Raw genomic sequence first — 25,623 nt, forward strand, 5'->3', positions numbered from 1 at the left:
CCTACGTCTTTGTATTATTGTGGTCTATGGAGGATGAGAGAGCTCCTGGATTACAACTAAAATATCTTAATTTGTGTTGGAACGACGCGCTAATAGGTAACAGAATTTTATAACGGGTGACATTGTAACATACAGGAATCAGAGATTGAAATTCAAGACCTTTTTAAGACTCTTTCCCTACAGTTTGGCTGTTTCGCAATTCCAAGAATGCAGAGAACGAACCTGCGTTCCCGTAGAGAGCACTCTTGCCAGGTTAACCCGAAAGATCGAGCTCAGGAGACCGTGAGAACACATACAACAGTTTATTGCTTTCAACTTATTATTATAAATATAAAATGCACAAAATCCTTACAAATATAATTTGCACAATACACAAAAAAATGGATTTTAGCAAATAAACAACCTTAATTTGTTTATGCCTCTATAAAGATTTTCTTGGGAATGTTTATTTGCACCCTCTCAATTAGAGAACCTCCTGAGATAAGTTATATCTCCAAAATTTTATAATAAACAGGTATAGAGAATTCTGCACTTCTAGCAAGTTTTACGCTCAAGTCTGCATCCACGCATCCTCAATATCAAGAACACATCCAGGAACTTCACATGTCCTCTGTTCTTGCGTTCTTGAGTTTCAGAACTGAACTTTGGCAGTTGATGATGACGTTACACGCGAACACAAGAATGCTGAGGAACGCATATTGCGAAACTGCCTTTAAGACCTCATCGTCAATTAAAGTTTCAAAAGTAACATTTGAACTTTGAAGGTTTTCGACATTTGAAAATGAAGTATATTTAATAAATATTCATTGTAAGAAACTAATCCTAAACTAAGGCTGTTTCTCAAGTTCAAAAACGCAGAGAATGGACTTGTGAAGGCCGTTCTTGACAGGTTACCTCAGAAAAAAAGAACTCGGGAGACCATGCGAACAGAGCAAGAAAGTTCCTCTGAGAAATGAGATGCATGCGCTCTTCCTATTGGTCACATGACCGTCATGAATTTTTAACAGGAATTTTTTTTTTTTTTTTTTTCCTCTTTTAAAAACATATAAAATGCATAAAAACCTTACAAACACATTCGGACCTTTCATGCTTTCTTGTGGTCTTGAGTTTTGTAACTGAACTTTGGCAGTTGATGATGACGTTACACAAGAACAAGAGGACACAAGATTGCTGAAGAACGCATATTGAGAAACAGCCTTCAAGACCTTGTCGCCACTTAAAGTTCCAACCGGTAACATTACTGACATTTTAACTTGCAGTATATTAACTAAATACTCATTGTAAAAAAAACTAATCCTAAACTAAAACATTGTTCATATACTGAATAAAAATGCTAATCCAGCAGGTGGCGCTTATAAATCAGCATGAATAACGTTGTTGACTTGGTTACTACATTAAACAAACAGGTGTGATGTCAAATCGACCAGGATTTTATGGATTTCCTAAACTACATAGCAACCCAATATTCAAGGGAATAAATTAAGGCAAACTTTAGCCTACTGACATAACAATAAATAGCTTGTGAAATAGCATTTAAGGGCCTTGAATCTCTCTAAATTGATTTATCAACTTTTAAGACCTCGTGGACCCCCTGTATAAATAAATAAATGTATTTTAAACTATTTATCTGTGCACATTTCAGTTCTGTATTTGTGTATGTAATAGAAATAAGCCCCTCCCTCTTCAACAGTGACATCTCTGGTCTTCAATGACATCATGATCTTTATTTTTTTAATTTTTTTTAAAGACTTGGTTGGTTACAAAGTCTCCATTTAAAGGTTAATAAAATTAGTCACGGCCCACATCTCTACACAAAACCATGACTAGGAACTTCCAGACTACCTCACAATTGAAGAACTTCACGCAGCCACATCAGAGGTTTCCACAAAACACATCGAACTAACACACCAACGCAGAATTCAGCTGCCGGTTGACTATTGGAGGAAAAAAAAAATCATTAAAATGAGGGAATAAGAGTTGAAAACATCCCGAAACAGAACAAGGGTTACATGTTGGTGTTTGTGACAAGCAAACACAATGGTGCGACCCGTTTTGGGGGCCAGAGAAAAACAAAGCGGCTGTATCAGCTCTGTGTGTGTGATGTGGAAGAGACAGCGTGTGCCAAATACCATTCCCTTTAGCAAAGGAAAAACTTCCATCTCCCACACACACACCAGATGTTTTGCCTACTTCAGCAAGTTGAGACACACTCACACACATTCGGGTTCCCCTCCCCTTGCTGCTGCACTCATCCTAGAAGCTGTAAACTGCGAGACTCAAAGCAGATTTTCCCTTGGCCCAAGATGGCCGTCGGCCACTGGGCACTTTTGATCCGACGCGATGTGAAAAGTGTCGCTGCTGTTTGTCGTCTCCTCACATCTCCAGGACGTGAGAAACAGCGGATCTTCAAAGAACTTATCAGAGGACGCTTTATTGAGATCCACTTCACACCACTCACAAAGGCTCTCCTATGTTCGGTCACACTTTCAACATTGTTACATTGACAACGTCTTTTAAAAGATATGACTTATGACCTTCACAGAAATATAAAGTTTTTTTGGGGGGCATGCTGGTCAAGATAACAATCATAAAAAAAAAAATTAAAAAAAACATTGTATTGATATGATGTCATGTCCACAAAAAAAGGAAAATACTTTAGTGCTTGCTTCTCGGAGCATCATATGAAGAGGACTAGCTGAATATAGGGATGGGACGATAACCATTCTCGAGTAACAGCCATTTGGAAAAGTCAAAATTTTGAAACCGCCAAAAATGAATGTAATACTGCTCCAAAGATATATGTAAGATTTTTTAGGACAACAAAGGATTTCCAAAGATGCCAATAGAATAAAGATGCTGAACAGCAGAATTCATCAGATTCATTTCAATTATTAAGCCTGACATGTTTACAACTACAAAATATTTAAAATCTTTCAAAAAATAAAATCCACTGTTTTCAAAGGGGGAAAAACTTTGTTTTTTACCTAGACATTTAAAAAGAATATATTTTAGAGCAGTAATCACAATACGGTGAAACCGTGATAATTTTATCCAAGGTTATCATACAGTCAGAACCTTATACCGGCCCATCAAAGTTGAATATAGTAATTATATTTATTTAGTTGTTAGGTTAATTTGTACATCTGAGTGAAATACCATTACCATCGCTTTAGCAGACGAGGCAATGGCGCAGTGGGTAGCACGATCGTCTTACAGCAAGAAGGTTGCTGATTCGAGCCTCAGCTGGGTCAGTTGGCATTTCTGTATGGAGTTTGCATGTTCTCCCCGTGTTTGCATGGGTTTCCTCCGGGTGCTCCGGTTTGTCGCACAAGTTCAAAGACATGCGGTACAGGTGAATTATGTATGCTAAAACTGACTGTAGTGTGTGTGTGAATGATTGTGTATGGATGTTTCCCAGTGATGAGTTGCAGCTGAAAGGGCATCCGCTGCGCAAAACATATGCTGGATAAGTTAGCGGTTCATTCCGATGTCGACCCGAGATTAATAAAGGGACCAAGCCAAAAAGAAAAGGAATAAATAAATGATTTTTTTTAAAAGGAAGAAAACATTGATTATTAAGGTGATTATTATTACCATTATATATGGGTTATACATAATTGTTGTTATTTTACGGTTATAATAGCATTATATATCATTACTAGATGTAAATATCAAATTAGTAGTGTGTATATAGTTACACAACGGTCAACAACCACTGTTAAAACCTGTCTAAAAACCAACAAAACGTAATATAGTTACGTTTCCTCATGAGATCAGGCTGGTAAAACCATAATCAGCCCCTACAGGTTTATAAGAGTCTGTTAGTTCTTGAGATCAAAAAAAAAAAGGTTGTGTATGTATGTTTTTTTTTTTACAAAAGCTGTAACTAAACCATTCATTTTATGCAAAAAAATATACCTGCTAAATCTTGAAGGGCCTGCACAATCGGTGATACTGTAGTATTCACTAATGGCCCGTTTCCACCGAGTGGTACAGTATGGTACGCTTTTATGACCATTTCCCCTGTCAGAAGGGTAGAAGAACAAAATTGTTGTTTTATAAGCCCGTCTAAAAGTGCAAGCGGTTTCACTTTTTCCGGAGAGCTCGCTGCGTGCCTATATTTTAAATAATGAACTACTTGAACTCATGATAACAATAAAGAGCTCATGATCATTAAATCGCTTCAGATATCTTATCCTTTCTGAAAGGGACAAACACGAGAGTCAAACAAGAAAAAACAAAGGAGAAGACAGAAAAAACAAGGTTTGCATTGACTTTGGGCTATATTTGATGTTGTTTTTGAATACAAATAAGGACTAAATGTATGTTGTGTGTATTTCTGTAATTGATATCATATCAGAGACTGTAACTGTGCGTTCACATCGAAAGCGGTGAGAGCGTCCAAGGTCGCTATGGCCACCCTGGCGTCAATGCTATCTGCCTTCAGCTTTGGCATCGAGTGTCAAAATTCGCTACATTGATCTCTTAATTCTTGCATTAAACATGCTTTCTGAAAATGTTGCGCACTTCTTAACAAATTAATTTAACAATGGAAGATCATTGCATGTGATGTGGCTTTGCTCCACTTAATTATCCAATGTGTCTATATGTCTGACATATCCTGAAGCAACAATACAATTTTGTACTGTCGCATGAGATTACTGCTTTTTTTTAAGATAAACATATCATTAATGCACATCAGTAACTCGCCAGCAACTTATTTAATGTATGTTCCTGTGAGTAAACATTGCAAATATTTAAAAATCTGGCGACTGCAATAATCAAACTCTTGGGAGCAACTGTGGTCGAAACCAAAGATCACAGGTCTGTGTTCTCTGAACTCCTCTCAAGCAGTGGACTTCTTCATTCTGATTGCACGCAGCCGATCCACATCATAGCTAATTACTATAAAGTTGACTTGATTTTAACTCTCCTCGACGCCTACACCGGTGAAGACGCGCCATGCTGCTCCTCGCTGCCGGCTCTCATTGAAAATGAATGACTTCCGACTACTTTGACGCTCTCGCCGCTTTTGGTGTGAACATAGAGTAAGGGTCTGTATGTGTTTATATATGTTGCATTTATTTATTTATTTATTTATTTATTTATTTATTTATTTATTTATTTATTTATTTATTTATTTAACATAATTGCAGATGCTACAATAGGCTATTAGCACTTACTATTTTCACATCATTGATCTGCAGCTATAATCAAATCATGTAAATAGAAAGGTTGGCAATTAAGACTTATGCAAAGTATTTATGCAAGTATACAAAAAGCATCTGTTTTGTGAGAAGTGCTTCTCATCTGATATGTGAACAACCTGTACGGCTTTACTGTGACATTTCTTTAAGGTAAAAAATACGTTGTCTGACACTTTGTCGTAAACCACGCCCACCAAAATGGTACCCTTTTGGCAGTGGAAACACAAGCCTGAGCAAAAAAACTCAGAGCAACTCGGATAATTTGAAAAATAAAAAGATAAAAAAAAAATTAATAATGCTAGTGAGAAAGAATGCATTAAATTAATTAAAACTCTAAAAATTCATTCATTCATTCATTCAATTTATTTTCCCTGGCTTAGTCTCCATTTCAGAGGTCACCACAACAAAATAAACCACCAACTATTCCAACAGTTTTACACAGCAGATGCCCTTCCAGCCACAACCTAGTACCTGGAAACTGCCATACACTCATTCACACACAGGAAGCCCACACGAACACGGGCAGAGCATGCAAATTCCACACAGTGACCTTCTTGCAGTGAGGCAACAGAGCAAACCACTGAGCCACCATGCCACCTCTCTAAAAATTGTAAAAAAAAAAAAATAAATTCACAATATATTACAAATCTTAATATATTCATAATTAAATGCAGCCTTGGTGACTTCTTTCAGAAACCAATTTCACACAATTTGTTAATGTATATGCAAAAAAGTAACATAAATGTATAACACCAAACTGAAATACAAGGAATACCATGGTATTTTTAGAAAGTATCATAACAAACAAAATATAAGACCTCCAGTCCTAGCCACTGACAACAGACTATCATCTTATTTTGTCAATTTTGGGAGGAGGAACATACATAACCATCTCATGGCATACTAAAAAACAATGAGGGAGAGCGAAAAAAGGGAGCAAGTTGGAATAAAAGCAAGAACTCCACCTGACAAGAGTCGACACTCAATCCATGACCTTTCATTTGAAAACTCGGTGTCCCTGATAAGCAAGAGCAGCATGACTCACTTACACGCTTGCACGTGATGTGCCCTTAAACAAAAGGCGTCTGAAAACAATGAGCTGGAGCACACAATGCTAAAACTGTGTTACACAGAAAAAAGGGGTGAAAAAAAAGCGAAAGAAGAAAATAAAAGGCGGCCCGCTTGAGGCGCAGGCATGCCTGAGCAGACTCACTTGAGAAACTTTCCACTGACGCTCTGACCTCAGTGACAAGGGCACACACAGACACACAAACAGACAGAAAGACTTCACAACAAACCCAAATCCATCAGTACGCACTTCTCTCTCAAACACAGTGCGCATCTCTTGTGAAACACGTCCCAGAAACGACCTCCGGCTTCACGCCAGAGTCGTATTTACCGCCAGAAACGCAAACACAAACAAAAACAAATGTCAGTCAGTGAGTTCGCCGCAGCTTCATTTGGATGGCGTCAACCGTGTTGTTGTGGGGAGAGAACTGAGAGGAGAAAAGATTTACCGCCTTCCTCTAAAAGCAAATATAACATCGTAAAGAAGGATTTTGGAGTCGTAAATATCGCACATCACCTAAAACAAGCGCCTACAAACACTGACATCTTTTCCTGTCATATCTTTATGAACTCTCTGTTCTTGCATTGGCCTTGCCCCAACCCTGACCAGAGAGAAAGAGAGGGAGAGAAAAATAAAGAGAGGGAAAGAAGGAGTGTGTGGCTGGGGTGAAGTGAGGACATGAAGCTGACAGATCCAACTGGGCCATGAGGAACTCGTCCAGACCAACGGAGCTAGGCGGAGTGGAAGAACAGAACTCTCAAACACACACACACACACACACGACTAAAAGATGGAATCAACGTACAAACAAGCACTCAGCAGTTTTGCTCAACAGAACCAAACATTAATATGAAAGCAACAGAATGACGTTATGATGCCAAAGTGGTAGTCGTCAATACAACTGCGAAAACAGAAAATACTAGATACAACATTAAAGAAACATTTGTGAATATTAATAATAAATCGATATTAAACCAAATGAAAATTCATGGCTGAAACCGAAAAAGCGAGATCAAAAACCGAAAGAAATTTAGCACCATTACATTTATGGCTTTGATGGAGTACTAACCCTACTTTAATCAAGGCATTGGCTTAAGTTCACAGTACTCATTAAGATTAGTTTATCAACTTTGTTTGTTGAAATCGGTTTCCTCAAATAGTTTGAGTTGCCTTATTGGGTTTAGCAGTATAACATTTTTAAGGGTCAACTTAAGGAATTGAAGCCTGCCATTAAATGTAAATTATCACCTTAAATTAATAAATTTCACCTTAATGATCTAAGTGTTCCCTAAAAGGTGCTGTATGTAGGTTTTTAATGATTCTGAAGCATAAAAATACCATAAAAATGTTTGCAGATATTTAGGAAACATGCTAAGTGAACAATCTTGTTTATCTAAAAAAACAAGGCTGAAATCAGATATTCTGCTTTGAAAATGTGTGTTATGCGCCAGAACGGCTGTCTTTGTTTTGGTCCATTAACCTGCACAATGCCAGTTTAGCCAATTATATTTCAGCTCCCTAGGTTGCCTTGGTGGAAAATAGCGCATTTCATTAATTTAGAAGGCTCTCAAACTACATGTGAGCTAAATGTGAAACCCAGTGGACAGTAGCAGCCTCTGAAATGAGGCGCAGATTCAGAGTTCCACATGAGGTTTTTTTTTAATTAGCAAATCATATAAATATTACATATGAAAACTTTAGGTGAGCAGGTTACATTGTAACCCCGTGTCATAACAACACACTATGTGAAGAGATTTACAGTGATAAGCAATTTGGCGGTTTGCACCAAACAAAACACAACATGAATTTTAATTCAGCCATTCAGAAGCACAGAATAGTGCACTTACTGCACTCCAATGAAACGGTAAGGTTTATAATCTGATTAATACATATTAAATATCTTTAACATTTTTAAATGTACATGCTGAATCACTGATATTTGTTGGCTTGCACTGAGTCACAGTTCTAAAGTTCAATTTTACACAGTTTATTTTATTTTCAAGGTCTGGGGTGAATCGACAGCTGCTTTCAGTAGCATGACAATAATTGTCATGTAAAATGGCATTCAATCGCACATAATCAGCATCACTGAATAAAGCACATATACCTGAAGTGATCAGTGTCAGTTTTCTGTTGTTCAGCTGCAAGAACTAGAATGCATTTCTAAAGTATACATCTCAGGTGTTGTTAGAACAAAAAAATCCTTTTAATATGGAAAAATAATCCCTCTATCATGTGTGGTTGCTTTTATTTAGAACACGACTTAAATCAGCCTTTAGGCTTGACAGTCAGGCATGCTCCTATTGTCAATCTGGCAACCTGCATGTGTTTTGAAACAAGAGTGCAATACCTAGTTCAACCACTGGGTGTCAAACTTAAACACTACACCTTTAACTGTTTCTACAAAGTGCTTAGCAACCATTTCCCCTTAACCAATTTAAGGACCAAACAGCTTCCTTTAAATGGCCACATGACACTCAAAATGCAAGCATTCATACCCTAAACAAATGTGTTTTAGATAAAAGACTCACAGAATTGTAAACAAAAAAACAAACAAACATAGATAAATAATTTAATAAAACCATTTAATGAACAAACTAATACCCACAGCATGTTGATTGCACGTTTTGGGAAACTTTTTGCTTCGCATGTTGTTAGGACACAGTGTTATACTTTTAAATTTCAGCAATAAAATCTACACTTGACATCCTATCAACACATCATCGCAGTATTTGAAAAGCAGGCACATCTAGTGCTGTCAAGGAACAAAGTCTGCTGTATTAAATCTATTGATAGAAAGGTTCAACTATCACCTCGCCACTCCATCCAGACATTGTGATCTCTTTAAAAAAAAAACAGGCCTCTATGACCTGTCCAAGAGACCATGCCATTCCAGATTGTGGCCGCACCTTAACGGTGCCTGACAATTCAAAACACTCTGCTTTCATTCATTCATCAGTCTGGCTGTACAGTCGGTTCAAACGCCTGTCAAGTGGTGGTAAAATAGCGCACGGACCATTCCCTCAAAACCCCATGGCTCACGTCCACCCTCTGATGCCAAGTCTCATGGTGGGAGCTGGAACACTCTGATACCTGGCCAAGCTCACCACATCCTTCCGATCCGACCCTCACCCTAAATAGTCAGCAACATATTAGCAGCGCTAGTACTCTGTGTGAAATTTAGGACACACTTAGAATGACTTTGAAGAACAAAAGGGGGTGTGGGAGTTCATGCGGTTCTATCTTTGGCGGATGAAGCTGAAATCAGAGCTCTGATGTGGAAATGATACAATAAGCACATAAGATTTGATATTAATGATATAAAGGAGGTGAGTGATAACAGTCACGTAGGGCTCATATTTGAGCTTATAACACTAGACATGTTGTTGCTTGCATATCAGTTGACATTTGTTCTCCATTTACATCAGGGCTACTCATTTAAATGAGTAGTTCAGTAATAAATAGCACTGTCATTGTTTTCCATTACAAAAAAAACCCTGTTCAACTTCCTTTTGATGACTGTTGGATAAACTGTAAACACTGTCTATTAAGAACTTTTATTCAGGATTAGTCAATAGGGGTGAGAGAATAGATACTGTCCAACTCCAAAAAAACAACAACAATTAAAGCAATGCAAGTATCATATTATTATCCCAATGAATGATAATGTGGTGGCATGGGGGCTCAGTGGTCATCATTTTTGCCTCACAGCAAGGAGGTCGCTGGTTTGAGTAGCTGGGCTAGCTGGCATTTCTGTGTGTTTGCATGTTCTCCATAATGTAAATTGCTTATTATGCACATCTGGTAGATTTGAAATGTCTATTCTCCAATGAATGAAAGTGTGAGGAAAAAAAAAAGAAGAGCTGTGCTGGCGCTGAACAAGTTTCTGACGATGCAGTAGCTGTGACTGGTGTTTTTCCAAAATACAAATACTGAATTTGGGAATACTACTTGGCTCACGTACTATTTGGGATGCTCACATACTATATATGAGGGAAGTTGGAGATTTCAGACCCATTGAGAATTGTTTTTTTCTAATACATTCCAATTGTGATCAATGATCACTGTTGCAGCAATTTCAGATCAGTGTTAGGTGTAAATAGTTACAAAGTAGTTCCTGTAATTAGATTACTTTTTGGCAGAAAAAGTAAAGGATTACTATTCATTTTCAGGTAATTTAATTAATTACTTATAATTAGGCCCACACGGAATCCGCGCGCGCAGATTTCCGCAGATTTTCCGCAGAATTCCGCAGATTTCTGCAGTTTTTTAGCCCATTATAAATTTGGTTTATTTACTTGAGTAAATGTGTAAATCGGAATTTATTCAGTTTTTATTCAGTAATTTATTACTTTTTATTTAATATATTAAAGTGTAAGTTATAATACTCCGCTGGATACTCCCAAAATAATTCTCCGCAGAAATGGCAAAAAACATCCGCAGATGTCAGGGTTGGTGATGGGAAATGGGGAAAAAGGAGTGAGGACTCAAGTGCAGGAAAAATGGGAATTTATTAAATAATAAAAATAAAATAAAATGCAAAATAAACTACCCCGAGGGGGAAAACTTTAACAAAACAAATACATACACAAACAAACTTCACTGGGCTGGCTGGTAAGGAACAGGACTGGAAACATGACAAGACAAGGGTTCAAACAACAACATGTGATGACGAACTGGCACAGGACAGCAAAAGTGAGGGGTATATAAACTGTAGAAAATTAACACACAAACAGGTGAACACAATTAACTAATAATGGGTTAACAAGGAGGGTGGGACAAGACAATAGAGTGCATGACACAGAGAGACACACAAGCCATGCGCTCACTTAACAGGACAAGAACATGCAGCCAATGAGAGAACTCATTAACCGCATGTTCATGACAACACACACAACACTGAAGCACACGACAAAAGCACGTGACCACAATGTAAACACCGAGCCACGTGCTTTGACAATAGACGCAAGACACGAGCACACGATAGATAAACACCTTACCGTGCGCTCACACATAAGCAACGTGCATGCTTCATCTCAGCGCCAACCAAAACTGAAACCAACTAGACGGAGGCGCCGAGAATAAAGCAGCGCGCTGCTGACAGAACAAACACAAACACCAGTACAAGAGCGCGCGCGTCTGAGGGACGCAGAGCGTGCGCGGCCACATCAAGTGGCAGTGCACACACTCTGCGTACACCCACGACGGCGCGTGCGCGCACACAGAGACAGAAACAGGACCAGACATGAGTAGTGTCAGAGCTCTGCCACCAAAACAAGAATTTACAAGACCAGAGAGGCAGAACCCTGACAGCAGATTCCGTCTGGCCCTACTTATAATCTACTTGCTTAAATACTGTATATAAATTAAACAGGATCAATCAATAAGGGAGAAGGAGAGTAACTCTTTTATCAAGTAGATTGAACTTGCTTGAGAAACAATAAACAGAAAGAGTCGGAAGTTATGTGTTATTGCTTTGAAATGCGCTGTTGTTTTGATACATACATTTGATACATTTTTTAATGAAAGCAAAAATGTCCTGTTTGGCTCCTATTTAAGTCGTCGTTGAGTTCAATTTCTGTTGTCTATGTAATGTTAAGATTAATATCTAGTTTAAGTTGTGTTGAGTGAAGGATGTTAATAATTTGTTCAGCAACTGAGTTACTTTTCAGACCGTAATTAAACATGTATTTTAAATACAATTTTAATGATGAAATGAGTAATTAATAAGGGTGTCACGATTTAGATTTTTATTCGAAATCGATCGAAATTTATGCTCAACTTCGATTATCGAATCAAAAAATAGAATCGTCGATGCTGCCACGCCCCCATGTCACGTTAGCTTGGCTTGCTAAGCGGGAAAAAAACATGCTTGTTGAAGTGCTTGTTAAACTGCAGACGCAGGAGACCCGTCGACAGAGCTTAAATCCTCTCCTCTTTCAATGAAGTCGCCGGTGTGGAAGTATTTTGGATTTCCAGTTAGTTATGTTGACAACGTTCGTGTTGTCGACAAAAAAAAAACAGTTTGCAAGCTCTGTTATGTACGTATTACGGTTGGGATGATAGACGATGAGCGCATCGCGATCCTCTGCCCCGCACCCGTTGCAAATCCGCTCGCGAAAAATACACACTTAGGCCCTGTTTACACTAATATGTCTTTGTTTTTAAATGGCATTTTAGAACGACAACGATCCACATCCACACTGGTGTGTAGCATTTCTGAGCAGCCCTCCTTCCTCACTACCGCTGAAAACGCACATCACGTGACCACAGACACTCATTTACACACAGACGCACACACATTGTCATGCGCTCAGGACAGCGGGTCAAGGCAGTCAGCGGGTCAGTAGACTGCTTCCATCTTTTACTTTCACACAAGTACTTAGTCATTTTAGCGAACACCTCAGATACTGTTGGCTGGTTCCTGTTGGTTGTGGACCTTTTTTTACTTACGCCATTATAAAGACAACGATCACTGCCTATTCACGAGTCCCGCAGAAAAAAGTGATTGATAGGTGGTAATTATGTGTGTAACTTGCCTTTATTCATTTACTGTATGGTTTGTTTATAGGTAAAACAAAGACCATGCAAGTCAGGTAGTTTAAACGGTAGGCTACAAATAATTAATTCGGTATTAATTAATTAATTATTCATAATCGAAAATGGAATCGAACCGTGACTTTAGAATCGAAAATGTAATCGAATCGAGGATTTGGAGGATCGTGACAGAATAATTAAATAACTAACTTTAGTAATTAGTAATTAATTAACTTTTTGAAGTAACTTACTCAACACTGCTTCAGAAACAGAACTGCAACATTTACATTTGCAGTTGCTACGTAATAGCTACAACTGTTGAGGCTTTGACACAAAATTCCATAAATCTAATTTACCACTGCCGCCCTCAAAACTTTCAATTGGGCTTTTATAATAAGGTGTTTAAAAATTCATAAATAAAATAAGCGGAGTTAAAAGTAACTGAGATATTCTCTAAAAAGAGTGAATTACACATAGCCATACTGAAAATGTGAATTATGAAGCAGTTATGTTTATTTCGATGATCTGATTGACGTAAACTCCTGGGTATGTAGTAAAAAACATCAAAGGATCGTCAAGTTATGTTTACATAACTATTCACAGAACATCTTCAAAAACCTCCAGCAAATCAGTCTTCTAGGTTTTTTTTAAATGCCTGACTGCAATACTCCATTACGAAAGATATAACTGGATCAAAATATTTCAAACACTACAGAGGAATCTGCGCGTTTCACATGGCATGGATTTTTGCTGTTGCTGTATGCATGTTCAAAGCATTTGCTAAATTTTGACCTTGGTGCAATAAAAGCAAAATATGTATTAATACACATGAAAGCACTTACTCTAAAAAGTTCTTACAGGGCCAAAAGGAATACAGTCGATCCCTATTAAACAAACATTTTACTTGCTGTCCTCAAACACTTCAAAGAAAAGCAAATCCTATGTGCTGTATGGATATAGACGCCAGGGTTGTTCTACATGAGACACTGATTGGAGAATTTCTGGTTCCCCTTAAACACGGTCTTGATCGTTTAATCTCCTAAACCCTCCTTATTTCGCTCTCTTCCTCCTGCTGTGTGCCCCTTCCTACCTCTCTTTACTTCCTCTCCATCCCTCCATATCTCTGCCTGTGTCTACTTTAACAAGCGGCTCTGTAAAACAGGCACAAAAGCTGCTGTTACATTCCAACCCTGAAGCTACTCACACACACACACACACACACACACACACACACACACACCTCTCATTTCCCCGTTCACACGCATTCCAAGGATCTCATCAAAGAGCAGAGCACTAGACCTGCCAACCTCATCCCACTACTGACGACCTTGACAGTGATCTCTAGTTTAGCCATTTTTATGAACCTGCTTCCTGCCTGATCCATCTTTGCTCTCGAAGCAACTGTAGACTTTGTTTCAAGAATGTTTAATATTCTCTGGAATTTATATTAATTGCACTTTTAACAAAATGAAGCACTACAAATGCGTATACTTTGGGGTTAAGGCTGGGTGACACAGCAAAAAAAAATCATCACAATATCAGGTTTCATATCATTCAGTATTAATAATTATTGAATATTTATTAACAATACATTTAGGAATATTATGATTTTAATTAACCCCTTTGTTTTAATTGACCAACATTATTACGGCAAATAGTTTTAATAGCCAAAAACAAAAATATTTAAACAAAAATATGTCATATATATTTCATAATGAAATAAACTTAAGTGCTGAAGAGACTCTTAACTTGATAAATAAAATGTTACAAAGTGTGTACAATGGTAAAGTGTAAATGCTGAACAATCAAAGCAAACTTTAAGGTGTGAATAAAAATGATACAGTCAACCTCAAACTCTGTCAATAAAACAAATTATGATAATCAAATCTGAGCTTTCAAGTAAAGGAACCAACCATCATTATTCAAATACATATTGCAACATTACAAATTGTGAAGTTGGATGACTACATTACTCCCTATGCTAAAAAAATATTTTATATGAGGACGCTAGTGGCTAGGATGCACAAGAAAAGAAACCAAAAAGGTAGCATCCTTACATCTTTTTTTATTTACAATCTCCTCACCGCTGCTATAACGCACTCATTTTCAGATGTGTTGTTATTTTGACCTGAAGTTGCAATAACCTAACTCAAAACTCACACATGAAAATCGCGAGCACGTGAATTTCTTTACTAAATTTTTAATGCAGTTTGCATTCGCGCTCTCCTGCAGTCTTCTGTAACTAGGTGACCATCAACTGTTTTCTTAGGAGACGACAAATTCTTCAGCTCCGATACAAGGAGAAAACGAAAAAGCAATGCAGTGTTTTAGTGCATAGTGCATTTAGTGCACTCTTAATAGTTCAGATGTTTTCAACTAGGTGCGCCTGGAAAATGTAAACACATTACATTACTTTGACATGTTTATATTGTTAATATAATATATGTAACATTTGTACTAAAAACTCAAAACATAAATTCACAGAGAAAGTATATATTAACATTATTTCGATAGAAATAGGTTCATATTTTCCAAAACAACTAACCACAAAGTTATGGGATCAGAAAAATACCAATCGGTTTTTTATCATTTAAACGAGGAAAAAAAATGCGTTATGGATGTGACGAAAAAAAATTATGCAAGTTTATAGTATACAACATACTTTGTAGGAATTCTCTGAATTAAACTGCACAACGGCAAATAAATAATGCTAATTAAAAGGCTAAGGGTTGGCTCTCTATAGAACAAAAATTATTGATTTTCTTTTGTATAATAAAAAAATTGTATTGTATTTTGGATGGGACGTCTATCCATTTTGGATGAGACGGATGTGAAATTGGCACTTTTGTGACTTTGGTAAATCAAGTATAATTGTTTGAGAATATTGACATTTTTGAGTATTGTTACACTCCTGTAAAATACAAGCCTACACAAATAACTTAAAAAGGGTTTCGCAATTTTTTTTTTACAATTTAATATTTAACAATATAATTAATGTGTGTACAAACTATACTATAAATTTAATTGTAATCATAAATCATTACAATAGGTAAATTAAACATTCAAATATATTAAAACAGAAAACAGTTTAAAGTAATAAGTCGTTTGCTACAATCACTGCATTAATTAGTGCAATAGCGCATTAATTAACTTACAATGAACAAGGTACTTTGATAATATTAAATAAGGTTAGTCAATACAAATGTTTATGTTAGTTCACAGCAAATTAACTAATGTTAATATTTGGTCTTAAAATGGAGAGATTCATGCAAAGATGAATAAATGCTGTAAAATTGTCATGATTAATGCTGCTGTTAACTAATGTCAACAAAGTAAACCTTAATAAACAGCGTCACCCTAAATTTTATTGTAATAGTTACTTCACTATTTAATTGATTAAATAATCAGGCTTTAGCACAATGTTAACAACTTCCTTTAGAATCTACAGTAACTTACTAGCAGCAGTTCACCAGTAACTTACTGTAAATCAATTACAGCAAAATCACTGTATTTACAGCACCACTTATCTTGCTGTATATGTATTTACAGAACTATATGAATACCTTTACTGTGAAATATACAGTAATTTTCACAATGCAACTTTAAAATACAGTGACATACTGCATGACTGTCCTACAGTAAACTACAGTTCAAATTACAATTAAAAACTGCCCATTATCCATAAGATGTTTATAATTCATCCACTCATTTTATTTTAAAATGGAAACATGAGTTTAGTATCAATGCAAAAAACTATATGATTAATCAAGCTTATTTGATTCCAAGGCAAATTAAAAATAAATCACCAGCTCGTGAACTTCTAGAAAAAAAATGCCATCAGCACTCCTAATTTCATCTCATATCAAACTCTCTGACCTCATCCTGAGCAGATGCTTCAGCTCTACCCTAAATACCCATGATTCCCCTCTGATCTGCTCCCAGAGCTCCTCCCCTAACCAATCGCGCTGCACCACAACACTTGGCACTTCAAATTTCTTAAAGGATGCAAGAAAGTGAGGGAAAGACAACAAAAAGGAAAATGTGGTTGGAACGGAGCGAGAGGGAAAAGGGGACAAGAAGCCACTCTGCAGGGTGACCCCATCACGGTGGCCTGAGGTGGGTAGGGCTTCCCATCGTCTCACTCTGACCAAACCCACCGAAGAACTCAGTCAACCCGCCCCACCCCAGCGCTACCCAATCGCCATGCGGCTTTCGGAAGCCCCCGGCGTCTCAGCCTGTGGCCCCTTAATCCAGTGTGACAAGGAGAAAAAAGCTGCAGCAACAGCGTTACCATAGCAATGGGTGGCATTGGCGTAAAGCCACACAGGAGCATGGCATGGCCAGAACATGTGCCAGAGATGGCATATGAAATAAGGAACTGGAACTCTAGACAGACATCCAGGCAAAACTCTGTAATAAATGCACCCAAAATAAACCTGCGCACCAAAAACGGCATCACAAAGTGCATGAATTGACGTAAATATAATTAGACTGAGTGTTTTCTGCAGATGAGGCATTTGTTGTAGTCCCGTTTAAATGATCAGAGCTTGCATCTGTAGAGGAACACAGGGAGGGTTTACTAAGGCGCACACATACACACAAACAGACACACACAGGGCTTCCCAGAGTCAAAAAAACATTGGTTATGCAACACTGAAGCCCCTGTGCTCTCTCTCACCCTCTAAATAGCTCAAGCCAAGCTAAAAAAAAAATTAAAAAAAACTAAATAAACACACGCACACACACACAAACACACACACGCATGCACGCACACACGCACGCACACACGCACACACGCACGCACGCACAAAGTGACCAGTTCAAGTAAAGTAAGGTTTTTGCCCCAACAAAACGACTTGAAAATTCACTCAAAAATAAATACATAAAATGACAGAAATTAATCTATCAACACTTGATCGTCATGGTTGTTTAAAACCAGTTTGCCTTTTTCACAAAGCCCAAAAGAAGATACTCTGGAAAAGAAATTGTCCCCAACATGGGTTTGACCAATACAAACAAAAAGATTTGGACGTTTGGAATGACTCAGTTTTTATTTTTGTGTGAACCAAATTTCTCCTGTTGGCTTGATTTGCTCTTTGTCTTTGTTGTTTTATTATGACAGTAAATCATTAGCAAACTTCGAGAGCTTGCAAATCTAAATGTGAGAACTTGTGATAATAATATTTGTATTTGTACAGTTGAAGTCAGAATTATTAGCCCCTCATTTTTTCCCCAAAAACCATTTATCATTTCTAATAACTGATTTATTTTATGATTATTATGATGACAGTAAATAATATTTTAATAGATATTTTTCAATACACTTCTATACAGCTTAAAGTGACATTTAAAAGGCTTAACTATGTTAATTAGGTTAACTAGGCAGGTCAGGGTAATTAGGCAAGTTATTGTATAACGATGGTTTGGTCTGTAGACTATCAAAAAAAAATTATAGCTTAAAGGGGCTAATAATTTTAACCTTAAAATGGTGTTTAAAAAATTCAAACAATCTAGTCGAAATAAAACGAATAAGACTTTCTCCAGAAGAAAAAAATATTCTCAGACATACTGTGAAAATGTCCTTGCTCTGCTAAACATCATTAGAGAAATCTAAAAAAATTATAATAATTTAAAGGGGAGCTAATAAATCTGACTTCAACTGTAGGTTGAAATTCTGACATAAAAAGCTGAATGTCTTGATTTGCACACACAGACAATCATCAAAACGCCTGCATTTTAAATTTGAAGTTGCAGATTATTATTTATGTATTTGTAAAATGCCATTCACAAATAAAAAATGGTACACGTGTGTTCTCAGCAAATTTACCTCAGCACTTTATTGCAGTTTTGCTGTACAACTACAAGTCAGCACAATTCTCCCGCTATCATATTTGGTACACATTTCGCCAGATTGCTCTAACAGAACTCAACTTGTACTTGTAATGAGGAGTGCGAGGAAAGGGTAAAGCTGTTTTACTGGCGGATGCCTGACCAATGAACAATGCCAGCAGCCAACGTGGGTGCAAAAGAATCATTTGTATGATTAATTGATTATATCACTTTGTTTTTTTGATCTATGTTAAAAAAAGATTTTTGTTAAATATCAATAATTCTACAGAAATGTATTTACCAGTAAAAGAGCAGCAAAGTTGGTTTATTGGCTAGAGTCAGCAATCCAAGAGTAAGTTTTTAGTAATTATCTATACGTTCAAAACTACTGATTTACATTCATACTTTAACACCTTTTTAATGAAAGTAACATTAATAATAATGTTGATGCAATAATTCAATGCATACAAATAGTTAACCATTGTGCATAACTCGTGTTCAGAGTGTTTTATATGTAGATGAGAAATTATTTATGGAATTTATTAGTTTTAAAGTCACACTGCTCAAGAACTAAATATTCATCCTATTTTTTTTTTTTTTGATCAATGACCTATCAAAAACTGTAATGATAATTTTTTTAACATGTTTAATCTCCAGAATATAAAACGTTACAGATTTGTAGTTATATTACACACACACACACACACACACACACACACACACACACACACACACACACACACACACACACACACACACACACACACACACACACACACACACACACACACACACACACACACAAAAAAAACACAGGTGCAGTAGTTGATTGTCTTCTGACACATTTTTTTGTTGTGCTGATTGAAAGTCTCTTTACATTTCAATAGTAATGTATTTAAATGTATTTTTATGTATTTAATGTATTGATATGTATTTTTATATTCTGGTATAAAAAAATGTTCATCCAATTTAAATTTGTTGGCCCGATAATTCTAATAGTTCTGATAAGTAGCCCAAACTGTCGGTCAACAAATGTAGATTTGTACATCTGCGCATCTGTTTACGCAGATCCACCATTAGAGTGTGCACCCACGTTTACATGCACACAAGGGTGACACACTAAAATCAAATGCTGAACTAAGACTTGAAAACCTGAATCAATATTGGAGTTACTTTTACACGCTGGAGCAAGGATGGCACCAGGGCTGAACAATTTTTTTTAGACAGGTCATATTTTAAAACTATTTTAGTCACGCAAAGCTTATGTAGATTGTGTCATCGATAGCGCAACAAGTTAATCAATAACCCTTGTGTATGATTAAAATGTACTACCCTTTCATTATGTTGGTGACTGTTTTTGCCCCATTGACTTCCATTATAATGACATTTTTAATTGCAAAGACCTAACAGCATATAATCATACATAATTGTTGGTGGTTTTTTTCTGTTGGGAAGAGGTAAAATGTGTAATCTTTACTGTTGTGTTCATCATCAGTTCACCATTAACCCTTTAGATAGGCCTGTGCAAAAAAAGTTTATGTCTTTTAAATGGAGTTCTACGCAGTAAAACAGCGATTACATAGTATGTGTGTGTGTGTAAATACACTTGTATGTTCATTATTATGGAAGTCAATGGGACAAAAATAGCCACGAACATAACGGAACATAACGAAGGGGTAGTAAATCTACCAAGAGTGTATAGCTGAATTTGAAAATTGTCAGCATTTTCTTAAAATAGGTGTCAAAATAAGATTGATCACCTACAACCCTTCCATTTTCTCAAACAGAGAGAATGTTAAGACTTAAAATCACCCCAGAGCGGATGAAAACCTCCCCAACAGCACACAAGGCTCAAGTACATCATAGAAAACACACACTGTTCTGCAAAAGCTTGATATCCAATCATCTAAAGGGAAAAAAATAACAAATCTGAGGGGGGGGGGGGGGGGGAATGTAAAGGAAGGCCAAAAGGGTGGAAAACCCAACACTCGCTGAAGGGCAAGTAAATAAACTCAAACAACGATGATACAGAGTCAGCCAGGCATGACACACAAACCCTTGGGCGAAGTGGAGAATGCACAGTAGTGGCAGCTCTCACAGCGCTTGATTAATATCAAAGACATCTCTGAAGAGTTGAATCACACACTAAGTAAACTTCCATTCAGGAAACAAGACAACCTATAATCTGCTTAGTGACTCACAAATGCATATATGTGCTGTTTTTCCCCCTTTTGTCGCATCAGGAACAAGTGTGGACATGCTAAACCCTTTCTGCCTCCATTCACAAATATGTCCATTTATCAGCCTGAAGAGGCCCAGTCATCAGTGGGAGGGAATCTAAACCCTCTTCAGCTCTCTAAGATTTCAGAAAGGGATTTTCCACCAAAGACTCAAGCTACACAGAGAAATGGGGGATGTTTTATAAATAACAACACGATATGCATATTACCTGCTAGATGTGATATGCTAATCTCTGATGTCTAAGATGCACACCTCAACCTCAGCACCAACAAAAAAACCCCTTCTTCAATCCCAGTTATGTTAATTTATTGAAATTATTTTAAATATTCCATCACCTCTCCACCTTTTACTCCAATCCAATTGTATTTCTTATTTTTTTTTACCTTAATACATCCTTTTCAAACTCAAAAACAAATGATTTAGGGATGTACATTTCATACTACAATAGCAATTACACACAAATACCTCTCATAATTTCATGTACATCTCAAATTGGTCTTTTGTTTTTTAATGTTTACTGTTAGACCTGCTGAATCTATGCTGAACTAGTTTATGTTGTACAGCTTCTTTTTATTATTTAGTGTTTTTTCCTACATCTCCTACATTGTCTTCATTAAAAAGCAAACAAAATGTACTAGACAGGCATGGTAACACAAACACACTAAGAAATTTATGGCTTGCATATGGCAATACTCAAGAACACGGTATTCTCAGATGCTGCTTTGATAACCATGGTTCAAAACAAGTGCATGTTCTTACCTTCTCTGTGTGTGAGATTCCCTCTGGTCTCATCTGATTTCTGGAAGTTTATACTGGCATAGGCACTGAGCTCTTCTATACCTTCAACAGCTCCCAGCTCCACCGGCCGAGACTGGAAAGCATTCCAATCAGGAACATGTTGCTCTCCATTCTGCATTAGATCCAGATCAATGTAGTTCAGGCCGTTCTGGTCATGGTTTGTTAATGTGGGAATTTGGCCTGAAGCGGTTTCCCTTCGTCCGTTGGTTACTGTCGATGCAGATGGAGCGGTAGAAGCAGCAGAGGCCTGATCAGGTCTCAACCACACATTCTCGAAGGAGGCGGAGCTGTGGCGCTTTACATCCCCTGATTGACAGGTGCTCGATGTGTCGACTGACCCTCTGGTCGCTGTGGATGCAAAAGTCTCTGAACTGTGCCGCCGTCGACCCTGTGGGTCAGCACGTATTACTTTAGCGCCCTGGTTTCGTCCGGAAGTGGAGTTAACCCGTGTGAATGCACTCAGACCTGATAAAGGGCTAATCAGAGCTGGTCTTCCAGGAGCGCCGCTTAATGTCGTCACGTCATGATTGGGTGATACAGAACAAGGAGGGGCATCTGCATCTGGCAGGGCCTCGGTCATTAGCATCAATTGTGTGTCAGGAAAGCCAGTGCAGGATGCTAACTGCATGCTGATGTAGTCACGTTCACATATGCTCTCACATGGCAGTGGAGGCGAGGATACAGAGTTTGACGGTGTGATTATGGCATAATCTGAACTGGAAGAGGAAGTCTGCAATTCGGAGCACAGCCGTCTGGCCTGGGATCCCAGCTGCATGTTCATGTACTCAGATGATGAAAGATCCGACGGGGCCTCAGCATCACTTACTGAATAAACAGGTGGGAACAGCGATGCTAAGCTCGCTGAAAATGCCTTGTCGTTGAACTCAATGTTGACATACTCCCCAGGACTTTTAGGCTCAGGAGGGAAGGGGCTCTCACGTGTGCGTGGAAGAGTACTTGCTTTGCTGGCGTCCAGTGACAGCCGTGTTGGACGTGTCAGCCTACCGTTGCCCTCTGACCTTTTGGGTTTGACAGCAGACTGCTGGGAATTGCTTTGACCACCCAAGCTGTCACTGCTTGCTGAAGATGAAGAGGAGTCAGCGTATGCTAATCGACTCGAGCCCAGTGACACTCGAAGCGGGCTCTGATCCTGCTTCCTGTTAGCATGTTTGAATGAGCGGGGCAAAGAGTAGTAAGCATACATAGGCCTGGGAGGATCTTCCACAGGGTTGAAAAAGCAGTCTGGAGGCGTACTTGTTGTTGAGCAACTAGCTGGAGACATGTTTATGTAATCTCCACATGACGACACTTTACCTTCCATACTCTCTACGGAGAGCTTAGGGTTGATGCCATTCGTCCAGATCTTGCCATAGTTTGTTGTGCCATCTGGAGAGCAGCTGCCACTTGGTGACATCATCATGTAACCATTGGAGTCGACATGCGAGTGTTGCCTGGGGTTGATAATTTGCTGTGGTGCAGACACACTTTTTGGACTCATGGGCATGTAGTCACTGCTTTTGGTTGTAGGGGTTGCAGGCGCAACGCCTGGCAGCATGGGCATATAGCCGTCATCTTTGTGATCTGGCCCCCTTTCATCTTTTGCTTGTGATGCATCTGTACCTTCCTCTGGGTATGAATGTGTTGGCATGAATGAGTGCCTATATGTTGATGATGACGATGATGCAGAGCGGCTTCGTGGGTATGTAGGCATCATCACAGTGTATTCCTCTAAAGATGCAGCAGGCGATTGTGAGGGAGTTTTCTGATGGCATGGAGTTGGCGGCGAAGCACCAGAAGAATGAGTTCTTTTCCGAAAACATTTTTCCAACTCAGGCTCCTCTAGTCTTGACGGTGTTCCTCTAGATTGGCTTCGTGACTGGCTCCCGGCACCAGGAAGTGAACCGGGCTTTGCCATGCAGATGTAGTTGTTTATCTCTTCCTCCCTGGCAGGTGGTGTGTGGCCAAGCGAGTCTGGAGTCACGCTACGAAACGAGCTTCGAAAGTCACAGGGGCTGGATCCATATTCATCTGAGGAGATGAATCCGCCATCGCTGGGTGATCCAGATATCGAGGCACTAGAGCGACGTGGAAAGAGGCAGTCAGATGTGGAGCCATGCCCGCTCGTGCTGCTGGAGGACAGGCTGATGGGGCTGATGGCTGAGGGGGAGCACCGTGAGGTGGGCGTGGGTATTGATCTGCTGTGATTGAGTGGCGGGTGAAGTCTGGATCCCCCTCTGTGCCGTTGCGATTGAGGTCGGGCATTGCTCGGGCTGCTTGGACTCCCGTCCACAGATGCCGGCCTGGACATGGTGCCCTCTCCATCACTAGATGCTCTCACTCTAAACGAATGGCTGTGTTTGCCAGGCCTAACAGGAGAAGTGGCCGTCACACTCTCCGCCCGAGAGCGCCTGCCTAAGCCAACTTGACTAGGGGGAGGATTATTGTGATGATGCCGCCTGACAGGCACTGAGATGGGGTTTGAGCAGTTAGAAGATGACTGGCTTTTGCTGCGGGGTCTGAACTCCTCACTCATGGCTTTCATGGCTTCTAATATAGTTTCATGCATGTTCTGAGCCACAACAGAGTCATCCACTTGCATCCAAAACTCCCCGGGGCCTGTCACAGCAGATCGGCCGACTTCAATAAAAAAGAAATTTTCAGAGTGACCACATCTCCTAATGTTCATCAACTGCAAAACCACAGCTGCTGCATCCGAATTCAGTTTCACAAAGCTGATAGTCTTATTGGTGAGGCATAATCTGTAAACTCCAATCAAGTTCTTTGTGTGACCCAGACCCTTTGGTTTCAATATAACTTGCCAAACCTCTTTAAAGGCAGGTCCCGGCGTGGCTTCCCCGTAATTATCCTCGCCAACTCCACGGCCCGGGGCAGTTTCGTGGACCTTACCTCTGTTATGGAGATCAACCAGGGCTTCATACCATGACTCTTGCTCGATCTCGCTGTCAGCAGCGATAGCAAAGTACTCATCCTTGGTATAAAGCGCGACGAGATGTTTGTTTTTTGAATCCGCTCTTTTGTTGATGTTAAAGCAGCTCTCCAGCGGAATGGATCTTTTCGGCGCTCCAGACTTGTGTCTCCACTTCTTCTCGTTTTCATAGTACTCCAGTCGGGACGGTCCGGAGGCGCTCGCCGCCCTCAGTACAAAAAACCTTTTGTGCATGCTTTTGGGTTTCCTTAAATAACCCACCTTTTTCACGTCTGAAAAACATCCTTGCTCCGTAGTCGGGCTTGCCATGGTATATATATAAAAATATTTACAGAAAAATTGCAGGATCGGAAGTCAAAGCGTTACGTGTGCAATCTTCACCAAACGTGAACGCCGACACAAAAACGTTTCCATTTAGTAAAAATTGAGGAAAAATAACACTAAAACAAGTCACTTTTGTGCACTCCGACACGAGCTTCAGTTATAACAGTTCATTGATACCGTAGCACACTTGGATTATCGTCAGCAGCATTACATTGTTAAAACTAACTTTAAATAATCCATCGGACATCTTCAAAGAATATTGCAAGTACCGGAAAGCACCAAGTTTGTGATGTATAAAAATACAAAACAGTGATATTTACAAAACAGCGTCCTTTTCAGTCCAGAGATCCGAATGCATTATCAAAACAAGCGCAGTCAGCAGCGCACGACCCCGTTTACCCCGGAGATCAAAGCGCTGTCTGCAAAAATCCCAAAAGTGCAATTAAACAAAGCACGAGCGCGGAGTTTGCATCTCAGCGTTATTTAACAACGGAGATGTACCGAGTCCGTTTAAACCGCTGCATAAGTTCCTCCGAAAGTCGCTGAGTTTTCTTATTTTGCGAAGCCGTACCAGACCAAAACAAGCCACCGCTCGTGTGTGTTTGTATGGAGGAGTTGAGACTGGGGGGGTTGCAGCCTAGCTTGTTACGATGCAACCAATAATCCCGCCT

At 38.9% G+C, this 25,623-nt stretch overlaps 1 protein-coding gene and 2 long non-coding RNA genes across 3 annotated transcripts; 1 reads left to right on the forward strand and 2 right to left on the reverse strand.

The window, feature by feature from the left end:
- Window positions 1–1,697: 1,697 nt before the first annotated feature.
- LOC147833725 (uncharacterized) lies at window positions 1,698–4,979 on the reverse strand. The gene is made up of 2 exons (XR_015509743.1): window positions 4,139–4,979; window positions 1,698–3,764 (listed from the first exon to the last, which is right to left on the reverse strand). It is a non-coding gene; the product is annotated as an uncharacterized LOC147833725 (long non-coding RNA).
- Window positions 3,874–14,606, forward strand: LOC147833726 (uncharacterized). The gene is made up of 3 exons (XR_015509747.1): window positions 3,874–5,766; window positions 10,117–10,721; window positions 11,593–14,606. It is a non-coding gene; the product is annotated as an uncharacterized LOC147833726 (long non-coding RNA).
- irs1 (insulin receptor substrate 1) lies at window positions 13,759–25,575 on the reverse strand. The gene is given in 3 exon segments (XM_087284489.1): window positions 13,759–13,908; window positions 13,910–13,964; window positions 21,643–25,575. Coding segments are annotated over 3 exon segments (3,414 nt in total). The 5' UTR covers window positions 24,938–25,575; the 3' UTR covers window positions 13,759–13,844.
- Window positions 25,576–25,623: the final 48 nt, after the last annotated feature.

This window comes from Danio rerio, chromosome 15, assembly GCF_052040795.2.
Source record: "Danio rerio strain M-AB ecotype USA chromosome 15, GRCz13ab, whole genome shotgun sequence".
In the NCBI taxonomy this organism is placed as follows: domain Eukaryota; kingdom Metazoa; phylum Chordata; class Actinopteri; order Cypriniformes; family Danionidae; genus Danio; species Danio rerio.